Source organism: Chiloscyllium plagiosum, chromosome 5, assembly GCF_004010195.1.
Source record: "Chiloscyllium plagiosum isolate BGI_BamShark_2017 chromosome 5, ASM401019v2, whole genome shotgun sequence".
Classification (NCBI taxonomy): domain Eukaryota; kingdom Metazoa; phylum Chordata; class Chondrichthyes; order Orectolobiformes; family Hemiscylliidae; genus Chiloscyllium; species Chiloscyllium plagiosum.
The window spans coordinates 121,730,483-121,749,428 of NC_057714.1; the positions used below are offsets into that span (position 1 = coordinate 121,730,483).

An 18,946-nucleotide genomic window follows, 5' to 3' on the forward strand; every position below is an offset into this window, starting at 1 on the left:
TTGCCCTTGTTGGGAGCAGGGCTGTGTATTCCCTGGGGGGGTTGGGTTGTTGTGGGATCAATACCCCTGGGGGTGGGATTTGTTATTCAGGGAGAGACAGTGTGTTTAGGTGAGTGGATCCTGATGGGATACTCCCTTTGGGTGATGTGCCAGGGGCACAAATTCATGTGAGAAAAAGGGAAAATACCCCAGAGAGGTGTAGTGTCTCTGAGAGGGGATTTGAGGGCAGCTGTGGGTAGTGTTCCTGGGCAGTGATTGGGGTTTGCAGTAAGATGTGCAGTGACCTGGGGGCAGGGTTGCTCAGTTGATGTTCCTGGACTTTGGTTTGGTGCAGGTGATGCAATGTTAGGTTCCAGAACATTCTCAGTGAGCTTCAGCGACATGGGATCATTTGCAGGATTTCAAAGAAACCACAGTGTGTGGGTTTGCAAAAGAGTTGGAATTTTTGAAGGTGGCTGTCCCAGTTAAGAAAGTATACTCTATTGTTGTCAGTTTTGGGCAGCACACATTAGGGAGGATAGGATTATCAGGGCCTTAGAGGTCGCAAAGGATATTTACACAAAGATAAAGAATCAGAATCATCAATTAATGTGGAGACGCTGGAATTAATCTTGGAGATGATGCTAAGGAGCAGGTTTAAAAGAAGTGTTGAAGATTGTGAATGATTTTGAGAGAGTAAGGAGATACTGTTCCACTGGCGAGGGTCAGTCTTCTTAGAATAGTACAGGACCGGAACGGCCTTTGGCCCATAAAATTGTGCTGAACATGACACCAAATCGAACTAATCCCTCTGCCTGCCCTTGGTCCGTATCCCTCCATTCCTTGCATATTCATATTCTTATCTAAATGTCCCTTAAATGCCCCCATCTTATCTGCCTCCACCACTACCCCTATCAACGTGTTCTAGACTCCCATTTCCTTAGAACTTTCCCCCTCCTTAAATGCGTGCCCCCTAGTATAAGATATTTCAATTTTGGGGAATAAATTCTGATGGTCAACCCTATTTATGCATCTCATAATTTTATAGACTTCTATCAAGATTCCCCTCAGCCTTCAGGGAAAACAACCTGAGTTTTTCTAGCTTCTCTGTACAGCTCATATTTTCTAATCTAAGCAGCAACCTGTTAAACCCCTCTGCACTCTCTCCGAAACCTCCACATCCTTCCTGATGGTGACCAGAATTGAATGCAATACTCTAAGTGCAGCCTAACCATAAGTCTTATAAAGCTACAATGTGGCATCCTGACTCTTTTACTCAATTCAGTGATCATTAAAGGCAAGCATGCCATGTACCACCTTTTATCACTGTACCTACTTGTGTGACCACTTTCAGGGAACTATGGACTTGAACCACAAGATTCCTCTGTGCACCAATGTTTTTCAGGGTCCTACCGTGAACTATATACTTTTCTTTAATATTTGATCCCCAAAGTGCAGCACATTGCACTTACCTGGATTAGATTAGATTCCCTACAGTATGGAAACAGATCAATTGGCTCAACAAGTCCACACTGACGCTCCGAAGAGTAACCATTTCCCTACCCGATATTTACCCCTGACTAAAGCACCTAATGCTGCGGGCCAATTTAACTGACTTAATTCAACTGACTTGCACATCTTTGGATTGTGGGAGGAAACCAGAGCACCTGGAGGAAATCGGCGCAGGCACGGAGAGAATGTGCAAACTCCACACAGTCACCTGAGGGTGGAATCAAACTCGGGTCCCTGGTGCTGTGAGGCAGCAGTGCTAACCACTGAGCCACTGTGCTACCCTCCAGATGGCAGACGCATTAAACTCCATCTGCCATTTCTTGGCCCATATCTGCAACTGATCTATATCCAGCTGTATCCTTTGGCGGCAACTTGCTCTATTGCCACTACACTGATCTTCAGCAAACATGATTTTAAAATGATTAATGAATCAACTCAAGGTTTTTAAGATATCCCTTCACTTGCAGGAAGGCTTGTTGGCTTTGGAACACAACCTGAAAAGCCTGAAAGGGAGATGGGATCAAATTGCATTGGTGTCTTCAAGAGGCAACTGGAGATAAATGTTAGGAAGACCTGATTGTAGGGTTTTCGGGGCAAGAGAAATGCTTGTGTGTCACAAAAATGGACAGGTTTTGAACAGAGTTGGTACAGCTGTGAAGGACCCAGATGATCCCCTATATGATTTGGAATCTTGCGAATGGTGAGATGTGACATGGGATTTCTTCGATCAGAGAATCATAATAAAGTCAGAGAGTGCAAAAGAGGGAATAGACGATGGCCTAATAGTATTATCCCTAGACGATAAAGCCAGAGACTCCGGTAATGTTCAGGGGATCTGGGCTCAAATCCTGCCACAGCAGGTGATGGAATTTGAATTAAGTAATAATCTGGAAATTAGGGTATAACGATGACCATGACTGTTGCTGATTGTCAGGGGAAAAGCCCATCTAGGTCACTAATAATCTTTAGGGAAGGAAATTTGCTGTCCTTACCTGGTCTGGCCTATGTGTGACTTCAGGCCCACAGCAATGTGGTTGACCTTAAATGTCCTCTGGACAATTAGAGATGTTGAAGAAATGCTGGCCAAGCTAGTGTCGCCCACCCCTCAGGAATGAGTTGGGAGAAAAAGCCCTTTTCTCCATCAAGACTGTACCAACACATAAAAAAACCCACCACCATCTGTACTATCCCACTTTCCAGCATTTGGCCCATAGCCTTGAATACGATGACATTCCAAGTGCTTGTTCATGTGTTGGTTGTGAGTTTCCCTACCTCTGCTACCCTCACAGACAGTACATTCCAGATTCCCATCATCGTCTGGGTGAAAACACTTTTCCTCAAATCCCCTCTTAAACCTTTCACCTTAAAGCATACCCCTCCTAACTGACTCTTCAATTAAGAAGAATAGCTGTTTCCTCTCCACCCTGACCATGTCCCTCATAACCTTATACACCTCAGCAGTGCTTTGCCTGAGGCCCACTGAAGATGTTACCTAGTATGGTGACGAAATGTCTGGAAATGAACCTTCCAGCTCAGCAAGCAAACCTACATCCAAAACCTCAACCTGAGCTACAAATCTTCTCAAAATTTGCTTATACACCTCTGTCAGATCCTCCTCAAACCTCCCAGCGTGAAAGGCAACAACCTGAGTTTATCCAGCCTCTTTTTCCAGCTAAACTGCTCGATCCCAGGTAATATCCTGGTGAATCTCCTCTCCACCCCCTCCAGTGTAACCACATCTTTCCTGTAACCTGGTGACCAGAACTGCACACAGTATTCCAGCTGTGGCCTAACCAAAGTCCTGTATAGTGTCAACGTAACCCCTGCTATTATAATTTATCACTACTGGGATTTCAGCTTTTCACAAAAAACGTAAGAATTTTGAAGCACAGAACTGTGTCATCGCGTTTGCAGGTCAGATGACATTAGGAGACCCAGTAAGGAGTAGAGTAGAGTAACTTTTATTTGGCATTTCTGGCATATACAGTAAAATGAGATAGCGTTCCTCCAGGTCCAAGGGTGCTACATGGACAGCACAAACTACACACTCGTACACTGCCATAAGTGCATAAGAAATGTAAAACAGACAAAGTGCAGTGTAATAGCAGAATGATAAATAACAGACATTGTCCTAGCAGCAATTCGAAGTCATGCAAAGAGTTTCAGATGGAAGAGAATCTGATCATACAATGTTAAGGAGCCTGATGGCTTGGGGGCAGAAACAGTTGCACAGTCTGGCCGTGAGAGACCGAATGCTTCGGTATCTTCTGCCAGATGGCAGGAGGGAGAAGAGTTTGAGTGGGGGGTGTGTTGTGTCTTCCACAATGCTCTTAGCCTTTCAGATGCAGCGTGTGGTGTAAATGTCTGCAGTGGAGGGGAGATAGACCCCGATGATCCTCTCCATGTCCTCCTGAAGTCAACAACCATCTCTGTCGACTTGTCCACGTTCAGAGTCAGGTCGTTGGCTCTGCATCAGTGTGTTAGCTGCTGCACCTCCTCTCTGTATGCTGACTCGCGTTCCTGCTAATGACACCCACTACAGACGTATCATCAGCGAGCTTGATGATGGGATTTGAGCTGTGCCTCGCTGCACAGTCGTGTGTCAGCAGGGTGAACAGCAATGGCCTGAGGACACAGCCCTGAGGGGCCCCCTGTGCTCAGTGTGATGGTGTTGGAGATGCTGTTCCCAATCCAGACTGACTGAGGTCTCCCAGTCAGGAAGTCTAGGATCCAGTTACACAGGGAGATATTTAGGCCCAGAAGACTCAGCTTTCCAGTCAGGTGCTGAGGACTGATAGGGTTAAATGCAGAACTGAAGTCTATGAACAGTAACAGGAGGATCTGAGAGAATGGGCCAAGGAGTAGCAGATAGAGTTTTGTGAGAAATTTGATTCTGAGAGAGATGAATGGAGAGTAGTTTCTGAGTGGGGAGAAGCTAGCATCTGTGGAGGGGGAGAGAGACATAACTGCCAGATAACCGCAGCCATTGAAAAGGCAAATACTGTAGTGGCCTTTATTGGGGGAAGTGAAGCTTCAATTGTATTCAAATCTCTGATCAGACTCTAGCAGGAGTTTGCGGGTTCTGTTCTGGGCATCATAGGTCAGAAAGGACAGATTGACCTTAAGAGGAAGTGCCGAACTAGAATGATCCCATGGTAAAGAGAGTTAAATTGTTATGATGCATTATGGAGTTGAGGCTTGTTTCCTGTGTATTGTTGAATAAGCAGTGAGCTGACTGACATGTTCAAAATGATTAAAAGATATACATGGAGAAACTATCTGCAAGAGTCATGGAGCTGTTCAATGTGGAAACAGACTTTTTTGTCCCATTCATCTAGATATCCTAAATTAATCTAGTTTAATTTCCTCTGAACTCTTCCTATTCATGTGTCCATCCAGATGCCTATTAAATGTTGTCATTGTACCAGCCTCGACTACTTCCTCTGGCAGTTCATTCCATACATGCCCCACCCTGTGTGTGGAAAAAGTTGCCCCTTTGATCCCTTTTTAAATCTTTCTTCTCTCACTTTGGACCTAAGACCTTTAGTTTTGGACTCCTCTACTCTGGGAAAAGACTTTGACTATTCATTCTATCCATGCCCCTCATGATTTTGTAAACTTTTATAAGGTCACCCCTTAGCTTCTGATGCTCCAGGGAAAATAGCCCCAGCCTGTTCACCCTCTCCTTACAACTCAAACCCTGCAACTCTGGTAATATCCTTGTTAATCTTTTCTTAACCCCATCAAGTTTCACAACATCCTTCCAATAGCAGGGAGACCAGAACTGAATGAAGTATTCCAAAAGTGGCCAAACCAATGTCCTGTCTAGCCACAACATGACCTCCCAACTTCTATACTCAATGCACTGACTAATAAAGGCAAACCCATATCAAATGCCTTCTTCACTATCCTATCTACCTGTGACTCCACTTTCAAGGAACTAGATCTGCAGTCTAAATCTAAGTTTCTTTATTCAGCAACGCTTCTCAGGGCCTTAACATTAAGTGTATAAGTCCTGCTCTGATTTGCCTTTCCAAAATGCAGCACCTCACATTTATCTAAATTAAACTCCATCTACCACTCCTCTCGTGGAGAGGGTCCAAAACCTGAGCTATCTGACCAGGACTGATGTCAGGAAGCATTTCTTCACAGAAAGGAGGGGGTGGGGGGAGACCTGGAACATTCTCTTTGGCGGGGTGGTGTTGGGGTTGCAAAAAGAAATGAATATTGCTTGGACTGGCTTGGAATAATCGAGAGATTTGGAGCAGAAGTGTATAGCTGGGGTCGAGGAAAAGATCAACCGTGGTCTAATTGAATGACAAAACAGGCTTGAGGGGCTGAATAGTCTCCTCCTATCCTTGTCTTTTTCTTTTCAGGCCCAGACGTGGGGACAAGCAGACCACTGAATATGCCACCCCATCGAACTAACAGTGATGGCCTTCCACAGTATCACCTTCGACGGATTGGACGTAGAGCATCACTCCCAGACATCGCCAATTTGATTGAGTGAGTTACATGCCGATGTATCAGGAAGGGCTGTGATTTGATTTGATTTGATTTGATTTGATTTATTATTGCCACATGTACCTAGGTACAGTGAAAAGTTTTGTTTTGTGTGCACTACGGGCGCGTCATACCACACAAAGACCATAGGGCATTTGAACAGAACAAGGAATACAAAGTTAGCAGCTGCAAAGAAGGTGCACAAAAAGCAAGATAATGTGAGATTTGAAATTTGACAGATCCATTCAGCAGTCTAATAACAGCAGGAAAGAAGCTCTTCTTAAACATGCTGGTACATGTGTTTAAGCTTTTGTATCTTCAGCCTAAGAGAAGAGATTGGATGAGATTATAACTGGAGGGGTCATTGGCTGGAGGGATGGAGGGGTCATTGGCTACCTTTCTGAGGCTGCAAGAAGTATAGATGGAGTCAATGGATGAGAAGTTGGCTTGTGTGATAGACTGGGCTGTGTTCACAACTCTCTATACCGTTTTATGTTCCTTGGCAGAGCAGTAGCCATACCAAGCTGTGATGTACCCAGAAATAGAATGCTTTCTATGGGACATTCAGAGAGATTCAGGGTTGGAGAGGGTGAAGCATCAAGTCACATTGGCAATTGGAAAAGACAAGTTGTTCCGACCTGTTGCATTTAGAGACTGTCAAGGAATAAAGGTGAATAAATCCCCAGGACCTGATCAGGTGTACCCTTGAACTCTATGGGAGGCAGGGAAGTGATTTCTGGGCCTCTTAATGAAATAGTCTCAGGTGAGGTGCCAGAAGACTGGAGGTTGGCTAATGTGATGTCACTGTTTAAGAAGGGTGGTAAGGACAAGCCAGGGAACTATAGACCAGACCCTTGAACTCTATGGGAGGCAGGGAAGTGATTTCTGGGCCTCTTAATGAAATATTTGTATCATCAATAGTCTCAGGTGAGGTGCCAGAAGACTGGAGGTTGGCTAATGTGATGCCGCTGTTTAAGAAAGGTGGTAAGGACAAGCCAGGGAACTATAGACCAGTGAGCCTGACATCGGTGGTGGGCAAGTTGTTGGAGGGAATCCTGAGGGACAGGATGTACATGTATTTGGAAAGGCAAGGACTGATTAGGGATAGTCAACATGACTTTGTGCGTGGGAAATCATGTCTCACAAACTTGATTGAGTTTTTTGAAGAAGTACAAAGAGGATTGATGAGGGCAGAGCAGTAGATGTGATCTATACGGATTTCAATAAGGTGTTCAACAAGGTTCCCAGTGGGAGACTGATTAGCAAGGTTAGATCTCATGGAATACAGGGAGAACTAGCCATTTGGATACAGAACTGGCTCAAAGGTAGAAGACAGAAGGTGGTGGTGGAGGGTTGTTTTTCAGACTGGAGGCCTGTGACCAGTGGAGTGCCACAAGGATCGGTGCTGGGTCCTCTACTTCTTGTCATTTTCATAAATGATTTGGATGCGAACATAAGAGGTACAGTTAGTAAGTTCGCAGATGACACCAAAATTGGAGATGTAGTGGACAGCGAAGAGGGTTACCTCAGATTACAACAGGATCTGGACCAGATTGGCCAATGGGCTGAGAAGTAGCAGATAGAGTTTCATTCAGACTGGTTAGGAAGGTTCGATTTCACGGAATACAGGGAGAGCTAGACATTTGGATACAGAACTGGCTCGATGGTAGAAGACAGAGGGTGGTGGTGGAGGGTTGTTTTTCAGACTGGAGGCCTGTGACCAGTGGAGTGCCACAAGGATCGGTGCTGGGTCCACTACTTCTCATCATTTATATAAATGACTTGTGTGTGAGCATAAAAGATATAGTTAGTAAGTTTGCAGATGACACCAAAATTGGAAGTGTTGTGGACAGCGAAGAGGGTTACCTCAGATTACATCAGGATTTTGATCAGATGGGCCAGTGGGTCGAGAAGTGGCAGATGGAGTTTAATTCCAATAAATGCGAGGTGCTGCATTTTGGGGAAGCAAATCTTAGCAGGACTTATACACTTAATGGTAAGGTCCTCGGGAGTATTGCTGAACAAAGAGACCTTGGAGTGCAGGTTCATAGCTCCTTGAAAGTTGAGTCGCAGGTAGATAGAATAGTGAGGAGGTGTTTGGTATGCTTTCCTTTGTTGGTCAGAGTATTGAGTACAGGAGTTGGGAAGTCATGTTGCTGCTGTACAGGACATTGGTTAGGCCACTGTTGGAATATAAAAGAGACCTAAGGGGCAACTTTTTCTCACAGTGGGTGGTACGTGTATGGAATGAGCTGCCAGAGGAAGTGGTGGAGGCTGGTACAATTGCAACATTTAAAAGACATTTGGTTGGGTATATGAATAGGAAGGGTTTGGAGGGATATGGGCTGGGTGCTGGCAGGTGGGACTAGATTGGGTTGGGATATCTGGTCAGCATGAACGGGTTGGACTGAAGAGTCTGTTTCCGTGCTGTACATCACTATGACTCTATTTCAGTGGGATTGCCCTTCACTTGTTTCCATTGCATTGATAGCTCGAGAATAACCTGCAATAGCTTTTCTTCATGCTTCTGACTGTTACCCCTTGAAATCCCAAGGATCTATTATTTGATTACTGAAGATGTCATGTCTGTGTTGAAATGTTAACTCTGTTGTCAGACCCACTGAGTATTTCAAGCATTTTGTTTTATTTCACGTTAAGTATCCGCAGTATTTATCTTTTCTTGATCTGTGGAACGCTGCTGTTTGTTTCCGTCAACACTGAGCTTTACCTCAGAATTATCTGCCTTTGATCTGACGATCCCTCCACTGATCTGTCAGTCTGTTTGTGTTAAGCAGAACACAAATTTAGATATGGGAGTAAAGCTCATTCTACGCTGTCCCAATCAAAAACTCCCAGGACAGGGACAGCACGGGGCTAGATACCGGGTAAAGCTTCGTCTACACAGTTTCCATCAAACACTCCTAGGAGAGGAACAGCACGGGGTTAGATACAGAATAACTTTTGTACCATTCACAGAGAAGCAGACCCTACAGCTCAAACAGTCCATGTTGGAATTTACCCTTTAGAGGTGCCAAGTTTATCAATTATTTTCCTGGATCACATTCACATCTTTGCACTGCTGTGAGATTGTCAGATGACGGTGAATTTCTGTGGTTCTGTTGTCGAGAAAATTAAAATTCGGTATGGTGTATTGAAAACAGGGAAAGCTCAGTGCGTAGGATGTTTTCTTTCTTTTCGTTTTCCCTCTCGCTGTTTATGTGTTGTCAGCTGGGCATCAGTTATAGAGAGGGATATTTCTTATTCATTGTCTGTGCTTTTCCAAAGGTTGTTTGAATCTGGCAGATAGTTGTCATGACTGTGCACTGTGCCTGAAATGAAGTGTGCCTGTCCCACTTCCAGCCGAGCGTAAACACGCATGCAGAAAAACCTTGATTGTTTTCCCATCGGTTACTAAGGCTAGTTTATGTTGCAGTCACCATATCTTAGCTTGGAACCAGTGTATCCAGTTTTGTGCGAAAGAATGTTCAGTATTAAAGTGTTTACAATAGCAAGCAATAACTTTGGACAGCTATCAGAAAATCTGATTAATACAGGGATCGGACACTTGGAGGCCAAGTGGAGTGAATTAATCACAATGGAATGCTGTAACATTGAGTTTCTGATCCGCTCACGACCTCTCTGGAGATCCTCAAAATTTGAATGTTAATCTCCCTGACCATTTCTCTGCAGCAAATAATGCCAAGAGAAACTCATCAAGGAATTCAAATTGTTGTTTCCTCTTTCCTTGATCACTTTGTTTGTTTATTTTAAAAGATTTTTCGAGACTGTAAGAGGTAGATTCATAAATGAGTCTTCCAGTCCTGGGAGCAAAAGGCTGTTTGTTTTCCTGTTAGTGTTTGGCAGACAGGTTGTCCTCTGGGAGGGTATGTCAGATGACCAGCGGCAGCAGAGTGGGCCAGAGTAAGACCTGAGATGTGAAAGGAAGCCTAGTTAAAGCGAGGCCCGGGGCCTGTGGGCCAGCCTGGTTAAAGCGAGGCCCGGGGCCTGTGGGCCAGCCTAGTTAAAGCGAGGCCTGGGGCCTGTGGGCCAGCCTAGTTAAAGTGAGGCCCAGGGCCTGTGGGCCAGCCTGGTTAAAGCGAGGTCCGGGGCCTGTGGGCCAGCTTAGTTAAAGCGAGGTCCGGGACCTGTGGGCCAGCCTGGTTAAAGCGAGACCCGGGATCTGTGGGCCAGCCTGGTTAAAGCTAGGCCCGGGGCCTGTGGGCCAGCCTGGTTAAAGCGAGACCCGGGGCCTGTGGGCCAGCCTGGTTAAAGCCAGACCCGGGGCCTGTGGGCCAGCCTAGTTAAAGCGAGACCCGGGGCCTGTGGGCCAGCCTGGTTAAAGCGAGGCCTGGGGCCTGTGGGCCAGCCTGGTTAAAGCGAGATCCGGGGCCTGTGGGCCAGCCTGGTTAAAGCGAGGCCCGGGACCTGTGGGCCAGCCTGGTTAAAGCGAGACCCGGGGCCTGTGGGCCAGCCTGGTTAAAGCGAGGCCTGATCCTTGAGTGGACTGTAAGGAGACAGCACTTTCTGCGAAAGCTGACTGGTTGAAAGATGCCCAGATCTAGGATTTGATAGCCTCACTTTGGCCATTCTCTTGCATGTTGATCACTCAATATCAGATTTTAATCTCATCTCCTATCACTCTTCCTTCCCCCACACCACCTGGCCCAGCTTCAGAAAGCGCGTGACTCTGATTGGAAGGAATGGTGATGTCGTTGATTACGTCCTCAGTGCTGCCAAGGAATCAAGGCGCAGGACTATCTCCAAGACCCATGCCCGGATTATCCGTTCACTGCAGAATAACCAGCACCGGCTAGTTGATTCGAGCTTCTCTGGAGTTTACATCAATGACTGCCGCATAGATAGTGAGTGTACTTCCACCTGGTGCAGGGATCAGGGCAGGCCGGTAGGAGCACCTGGGGGCCAGGCCAAGATCTGAAACCCATTGTCCTTTAGTTTTTAAACTTTTTTTATTTATACAGTGATATGAACAAGGAACAAGTATAGGCCGCTTGGCTGTGCCATTCAAAAGGATTGTGGCTGATCTGGTTTTAACCCTCCACTCTATATGTCTGCATATTCTAATAATCTTTCACTGCTTGGTAATCCAGAATCTATCTACCTCTATCTTAAAAATATTTAAAGATTCTACAAACACTGAGGAAGGGAATTCCAAAGACACTCAACTCTCTAAGAGCAAAAAAAACCCCCCTCATTCAATCCCTTATTTTTAAACAGTTTTATTCAGTTGTAGATTCTCTGACACGTTGACACATCCTTTCCACATCCATCTGGTCAAGTCCTCGCAGGATCTTGTATATTTCAATTAAGTTACCACTGACACTCTAAACTCCAGCGGATACAGGCTTAGCCTGTCTATGCTTTCCTCATAATACCGTACATTCCCTGTATTTGTCCAGTAAAACGTCTCCTGGGATCTATATCCAAGTAGTCTTGTTTGAGAGTTGTTTCCCTTACCTGCTGGGGTGGAGTGAAATGAGAGGGAGGAGGCAGACGTGAAAGTTTGACTCTGTAAATATGACTGTTGTCTCCTGTGACCTTAGGTGACGTCATCCTGAAGGAAGGTGATACAGTGACGTTTGGACATCCGCAGGGTTCTCAAGTGGACCGAGGGGAGAGAGTCCGTCAGCCCAACTCTGAATTTTACTTCATGGTAAATCTGTTTGAAAGTGAATTCTCAAAATGCTTTAATGGAGGAATGCTGAAAGGTTTTGTTAAGAAAATGATGGAGTAGTGAATGGCCAGCATGGAATCGATTTCAGAAGTTCCCTAGCTCTGTAAGCAACAAATCTCTATCCAAGAACATGGGACATGGAACAATACAGCGCAGAACAGGTCCTTCGGTCCTCGATGTTGTGCCAACCTGTGAACTCATCTAAGCTCATTCCCTCATCATCCGTGTGCTTAGAACGTAGAACATTACAGCGCAGTACAGGCTCTTCTGCCCTCGATGTTGCGCCGACCTGTCATACCAATCTGAAGCCTTTTCTAACCTACTCTATTCCATGTACATCCATATGTTTGTCCAATGACAACTTAAATGTACTTAAAGTTGGCAAGACCCAAAGCGAGAATCATACCCCTAGACCAACAAGCCACCCAGTAAAAAAAAAAAATTGAGCTTCAATTAAGCACAGTGAGACTGACGTGATTTGAACACGCAACCTTCTTATCTGGAGTCAGACATGTTCCCGTTGCGCCACAAGCCTACAGCAATCCAAGGATTGTTTAAATCTCCCTAATGTGGCTGAGTTAACTACGTTGGCAGGTAGGGCATTCCACGTCCTTACCACTCTCTGTGTAAAGAAACTGCCTCTGACATCTGTCTTAAATCTATCACCCCTCAATTTGTTGTTATGCCCCCTCGTACAAGCTGACGTTATCAACCGAGGAAAAAGACTTTCACTGTCTACCCTTTCTAATCCTCTGATCATCTTGTATGTCTCTATCAAATCCCCTCTTAGCCTTCTTCTCTCCAATGAGAACAGGTTCAAGTCTCTCAGCCTTTCCTCATAAGATCTTCCCTCCAGACCAGGCAGCATCCTGGTAAATCTTCTCTGCACCTTTTCCAATACTTCCACATCCTTCCTGTAATGGGGCAACCAGAACTGTACACAATATTCTAAGTGAGGCCGCAATAGCATTTTGTATATTTGCAGCATGACATTTCGGCTCTAGAACTCGATTCCTCTACCAATAAAATCTAACACACAGTATGCCTTCTTAACAGCACTATCCACCTGGGTGTTAACTTTCAGGGATCTATATACATGGACTCCAAAATCCCACTGCACATTCACACTACCAAGGATCTTTTCATTGACCCAGTATTCTGCCTTCCTGTTATTCTTACCAAAGTGAATCACCTCACATTTAGCTGTATTGAACTCCACTTGCCACTTCTCAGCCCAATTCTGCAGTTTATCCAAGTCCCCCGCAACCTGAAACATTTTTCCATACTGTCCACCACTCCACCGACTTTAGTGTCATCTGCAAACTTACTAACCCAATCACCTATGCCTGCATCTAAGTCATTTATAAAAATGACAAACAGCAGTAGTCCCAAAACAGATCCTTGTGGCACACCACTAGTAACCGGACTCCAGGCTGAATATTTTCCATCAACCACCACCTACTGCCTTCTTCCAGAAAGCCACTTTCTAATCCAAACTGCTAACTCACCCTCAATCCTGTGCCTCTGTATTTTATCCAACAGCCTACCATGTGGAACCTTATGAAAGGCTTTACTGAAGTCAGTGTTCACGACGTCAACTGACCTACTCTCATCCACGTGCTTGGTCACCTTCTCAAATTGCTCAATGAGGTTTGTGAGACATGACCCACCCTTGACAAAACCATGTTGATTATCTAAAATCAAATTGTTGCCTGCTAGATGATTATAAATCCTATCTCATATAATCCTATCTCATATAATCCTTTCCAAAACTTTTCCTACAACAGAAATAAGGCTCACTGGTCTATAATTACCTGGGTCATCTCTATTGCCCTTCTTGAGCAAGGGCACAACATTTGCAATCCTCCAGTCCTCTGGTACTAAACCTGTAGACAATGACAACTCAAAAATCCAGGCCAAAGGCTCCGCCATATCCTCCCGAGCTTCCCAGAGAATCCTCGGATAAATCCCATCCGGCCCAGGGGACTTGTCTACTTTCACTCCTTCTAGAATTGATAAAACCTCCTCCTTACTAACCTCGATCCTTTCTAGTCTAATATCTCATATCTCATTCTTCTCCCCTACAATATCATCCTTTTCCTGAGTGAAAATCAGTGAAAAATATTCGTTTAGCACCCCTCCGATCTCCACAGGGTCCACACACAACTTCCCACTTCTGTCTTTGGTCTTATTCCTACCCTAGTCATCCTTTTATTCCTCACATATCTATAGAAAGATTTAGGGTTCTCCTTTATTCTACCTGCTAAACACTGCTCATGTCCTTTTTGCTCTTCTTAACTCTCTCTTTAAATCCTTCCTAGCTAATCTGTAACTCTCCATCGCCTCATCTGAACCATCTCGTCTCATCGTCCCATAAGCCGCCTCCTTCTTCTTCGTAACAAGAGATGTGATTTCTGTGGTAGACCACAGTTCCCTTACCTTATCACTTCCTCCCTGCCTGACAGGGACATACCTATCATGGACAGGCAATATCTGTTCCTTAAACCAGCTCCACATTTTGATTGTCCCCATCCCCTGCATTTTGCTACCCCATTCTATGCATCCTAAGTCTTGTCTAATCGCATTATAATTGCCCTTGCCGAATTGATGACTCTTGTCCTGTGGCATGTACCTATCCCTTTCCATTGCTGAACTAAACGTAACTGAATTATGGTCACAGTCTCCAAAATGCTCACCTACCACTAATTTAAACACCTGGCCTGGTGCATTACCAGGCACCAGATCCAGTGTGGCCTCCCTTCTTATCGGCCCTTCGACATACTGTGTTGGAAAACCCTCCTGCATACATGCACAAAAGCTGCTCCATCCGACGTACTAGAGTTCCTGTACAGTGAATCCTGGCTCTCTGTAGAGGAACTTTAGAGACCAGGACCGAGCATAAGAAAGGAGCTCGACAAATCATTTGGTCTTTGGAACCTGTCTATCACTGAATAAGGCATTAGCTGCTCAGAAATCTGTCAACCTTTGACTTGAATATCTTGTTTTATTCATTCATGGATGTGGATCTCACCGACTGGGTTACTATTCATTGCACATCCTTAGTTGCCATTGAGAAAGTGATGGTAAGCTGCCGCCTTGAACAACTGCAGTCCATCTGCTATGCATTGATGTTAGGGACGGAATTCTCGGATTGTGACCCAGTGATGCTGAAGGAATGGTGATATATTTCCAAGTCAGGATGACAGAGTGGTTCGGAGGGGAACCTGCAGGGGTTGGTGTTCCTATGTATCCGCTGCCCTGTCCTTCTGGATGACAGCAGACATGGATTTGGAAGGTGCTGTCTAAGGAGCCTTAGTGTATTTCTGCAGTGCCTCTTGTAGATGGTACGCACTGCTGCTATGGAGTTTTGGAGGTGGAGGAAGTGAATGTTTGTGGATGTTGTGCCAATCAAGCGTGAACTGCTTTGTCTGCATCCATCCAGGCAAGTGGGGAGTATTCCATCACACTCCTGAATTGTGCCATGTAGATGTTGGACGTGCTTTGGGGAGTCAGGAGGTGAGTTACTTGCTGCAGTGTTCCTAGCTTCTGATCTACTTTTGCAGCCACTGCTTTTAAATAGAATCATAGCGTACCTACAGTGCAGATAGAGGCCATTCGGCCCATCAAGCCTGCACCAACCCTCTGAAGAACATCCTAAACCACCCACACCATCCCTGTAACTCCACATTTACCATGGCTAATCTACCCAGCCTGTACATCCCTGTACACTGGGCAGTTTAATATGGCCAATTCATCCAACCTGCACATGTATGGACTGTAGGAGGAAACTGGTGAGTCCAGTTGAGTTTCTGATCAATGATTACCCCCAGGGTATTGTTCGTGGGAGATTCAGTATTGGCAATGCCATTGAATATCAAAGGTGATGGTTAGATTCTCTCTTGTTGGAGTTGGTCATTGCCTGGCACTTGTGTGGTGTGCATATTGTCTACCACTTGTCAGTCCAAGGCTGGATATTGTCCAGATCTTGTTGCATTTGAACACGGACTGCTCCAGTATCAGAGGAGTTGTAAATGGTGCTGAACATTGTGTAATTGGAGGCAAACATCCCCACTTCTGAACTTATGATGGAGGGAAGGTCATTGGTGAAGCAACTGGAGGTTGGGCCTGTAACACTATCCTGAGGAACTCCTGCAGAGATGTCTGGAGCTGAGATGACTGAGCTCCAACAACCACAACCATCTTCCTGTGTGCCAGATAAGATTCTGCACAGTATGCTCCACATTTATCCCTGTGCTGCTGTCTGGATTCCAAAGAATCACCTTCCTCTGTGTGAAGAAATTTCGCCTCATCTTGCCTTAACCCACACTTGCAAGTCAATCCAGGAATCTCCTGTCTTAAATTTCCCTTGGTTGGAAGCAGCATCTCTTCTTGTCAAGAATCTTCTTATTTTCTGTAAGATTTCCTTATATTCTTCTAAATCTCAGAGTGTAGACTCAATCTCCTCAATCATTCCTCATAGGAAAGCCCCCTCATTGCAGGAATTGATCTCATGGGTCACCCGAAAACCTTCCTGTAACAAGTATGCCTTTTATTTAAAACAAAAACAAAGTGCTGGTAAAACTCAGCTGGTTTGGCAGCATCTGTGGAGAGACCCATCAGAAATGGGTGTCACTGGGGCTGAAATGTTAACTCTGCTTTCTCTCCACAGATGCTGCCATCATCATGGAATTGGAATTCAGTTCATGAATCTGGAATTGTAAACTGGTCTCAAGGATAGTGATCAATTATTGTTGCAAACAAAAAATCCATCTGATTCATTAATGTCCTTCAGGGAAGGAAATCTGCTGTCCTTACTTAGTCCGGCCTCCACATGACTCCGGATCCTTTGCTCAAATTCGTGATGCGTCTGTACTCAATGGAGCTTAGAAGGATAGTGGAGGAATCAGATTGAAACCTACAGAATACAGAGAAGCCTGAATGGACGTGGAGAAAATGTTTTCATTAGTAGCAGAGACTAAGACCCAAGGGCATTGGATCAGAGTGAAAGGACAGCACTTTAGAACTGAGATGAGGAATTTCTTCAGTGAGAGGTTGATGAATCTGTGGAACTCCTTGCTGCAGAGGGCTGTGGAAGCCAAGTCATTGAATGTTTTTAAGATAGAGATAGATAGGTTCTTGATTATTGAGGGGGTCAAAGGTTACAGGGAGAAGGCAGGTGAATTGGGTTGAGAATCGACCATGATTGAATGGCAGAGCAAACTCAATGGCCTAATTCTGCTCCTATATCTAATCGTCTTATGGTCTAAACAGAGTTAATCATTTGTGATATCACTCACCCTTTACAACTGAAAGGAGGTAGAAATGTGATTTGAGGGGGTAAGGGTTGTAAAAGAGACAATGAGAGTGAGTGTAAATGTAATGAACATCTCTTTCTGCAAGCTAAAATATGGAAAACAGATTCAAATTAAATCAGCACAAGGCAAATAAACAAAATAGGGGTGAGAGTTCACAGGCTGAATTTGTTGAACTTAATGTTCCATCTGTCGGATTTTTGCTCACTCACTTAACCTGTCTGCATTCCTTTGGGAACTCCTTATGTTCTCTTTGCAGCTTACGTTCCTCCTTACCATTGTGCATGAGGAAATTAGTAGCCCTCCATTTGTTCCCTTAATCCATGTCGGTGGAATAGATTGTAAATTGGTGAGGGCTCCTGGCACTCCAAGTTGCATCTTGCCAACAACAGATTTTAGATGCAGTGATTTTCTCCATATTGTTTTTCTGGTGAGCATGGCTGCTTTTGTTCCTCTCTGCCGTTAACAATTATTCTCGACAGTGAAGACAGGTGCAAAATATCATTTAATCTGTCTTTTTCTCTTTAGAGGACCAAGGCTCACTTACTCACTCCCCTCTTAAATATCTATTATAACTCTTGCTATGTTTTTAATGCTTCTAACTAGCTTTTTCTCATTGTAATTTCTCCATTAATCTTTTAGTCTTCCTTTGCTGCTTTTTGTAGTCTGCCCAATCTCTTGACCTGCCACTGTGCATTTTTACTTTCCAGTTTTAATTTCCTCTGTTAACCCCAGATGACGTGTCCTTCTTTCTCACTGGAATGTTTATTTTTGGAATATTCTGAAATACAATGGTAGATATTTAAGGATATATTTCTACTTACTCATCCCTTAACCTCATTTCCTAACTCCCTTCAACCAGCTGTATCTTTATACCCTTATGTAATTTAGAATCATTCGTCTCAGATTCACTTTTCTCTCCCTCCACCCGATTGCAAAATTCAATCATGCAGTGCTACCTAAGGGTGTCTTTATTATGAGGTCACCAATTAAATCTGTCTTTTTTTGCATCGTATCAAATCTAAAACCTTTGACTCCAAAACATGCTGACATAAGAAAGAATCTCTCTGACCTTATCTTCCAGGTCACCCTTGCACTGGAATTTGTAGATTAAAATCACACATTTATTGAAATACCTTTCTTAAAAGCCCCCATAAATTCTATCTGTTCTACAATATGGTTTATGTTAGGGGCCCTCTAAACCACTGTTATAAGTTCCTCCTTACCTTTCCTACCTCTCATCTCCACCCAAACAGATTGCATGTTCTCTTGTCTAGAAGGTCACTTCTGTCTATTGTACTTGGATCGTCTATAATAACAGAGGAGAAAGTGAGGTCTGCAGATGCTGGAGATCAAAGTTGAAACTTTATTGCTGGAACAGCACAGCAGGTCAGGCAGCATCCAGGGAACAGGAGATTCGACGTTTCGGACACAGGCCCTTCTTCAGGATTCCTGAAGAAGGGCCTGTGCCCGAAACGTCGAATCTCCTGTTCCCTGGATGCTGCCTGACCTGCTGTGCTGTTCCAGCAATAAAGTTTCAACTCGTCTATAATAACAGACCTACCCCATCACCTTTTCATCGTTTCCTGACCTGAAGTGTTACGTTCCCTTTGTCATCTTGCAGGCATGGCCCGATATTGTCATAGAGTCATTGAGATGTACAGCATGGAAACAGACCCTTCGGTCCAACCCGTCCATGCCGACCAGATATCCCAACCCAATCTAGTCCCACCTGCCAGCACCCGGCCCATATCCCTCCAAACCCTTCCTATTCATATACCTATTCAAATGCCTCTTAAATGTTGCGATTGTACCAGCCTCCCCCATTTCCTCTGGCAGCTCATTCCATACACATACCACCCTCTGCGTGAAAAAGTTGCCCCTTAGGTCTTTTTTATATCTTTCCCCTCTCACCCTAAACCTATGCCCTCTAGTTCTGGACTTCCAG

At 44.7% G+C, this 18,946-nt stretch overlaps 1 protein-coding gene across 1 annotated transcript in view; it reads left to right on the top strand.

Annotated features, from left to right (window-relative positions):
* The first annotated feature begins 5,725 nt into the window (after positions 1-5,725).
* Positions 5,726-18,946, top strand: part of LOC122550348 — a 33,868-nt gene continuing 20,647 nt past the window's right edge. The window contains exons 1-3 of the mRNA XM_043691077.1: positions 5,726-5,997; positions 10,663-10,856; positions 11,556-11,665. Of these exons, the coding sequence (XP_043547012.1) occupies positions 5,900-5,997; positions 10,663-10,856; positions 11,556-11,665 (402 nt within the window). The 5' untranslated portion in view covers positions 5,726-5,899. The remainder of the gene's footprint in view (positions 5,998-10,662; positions 10,857-11,555; positions 11,666-18,946) is intronic.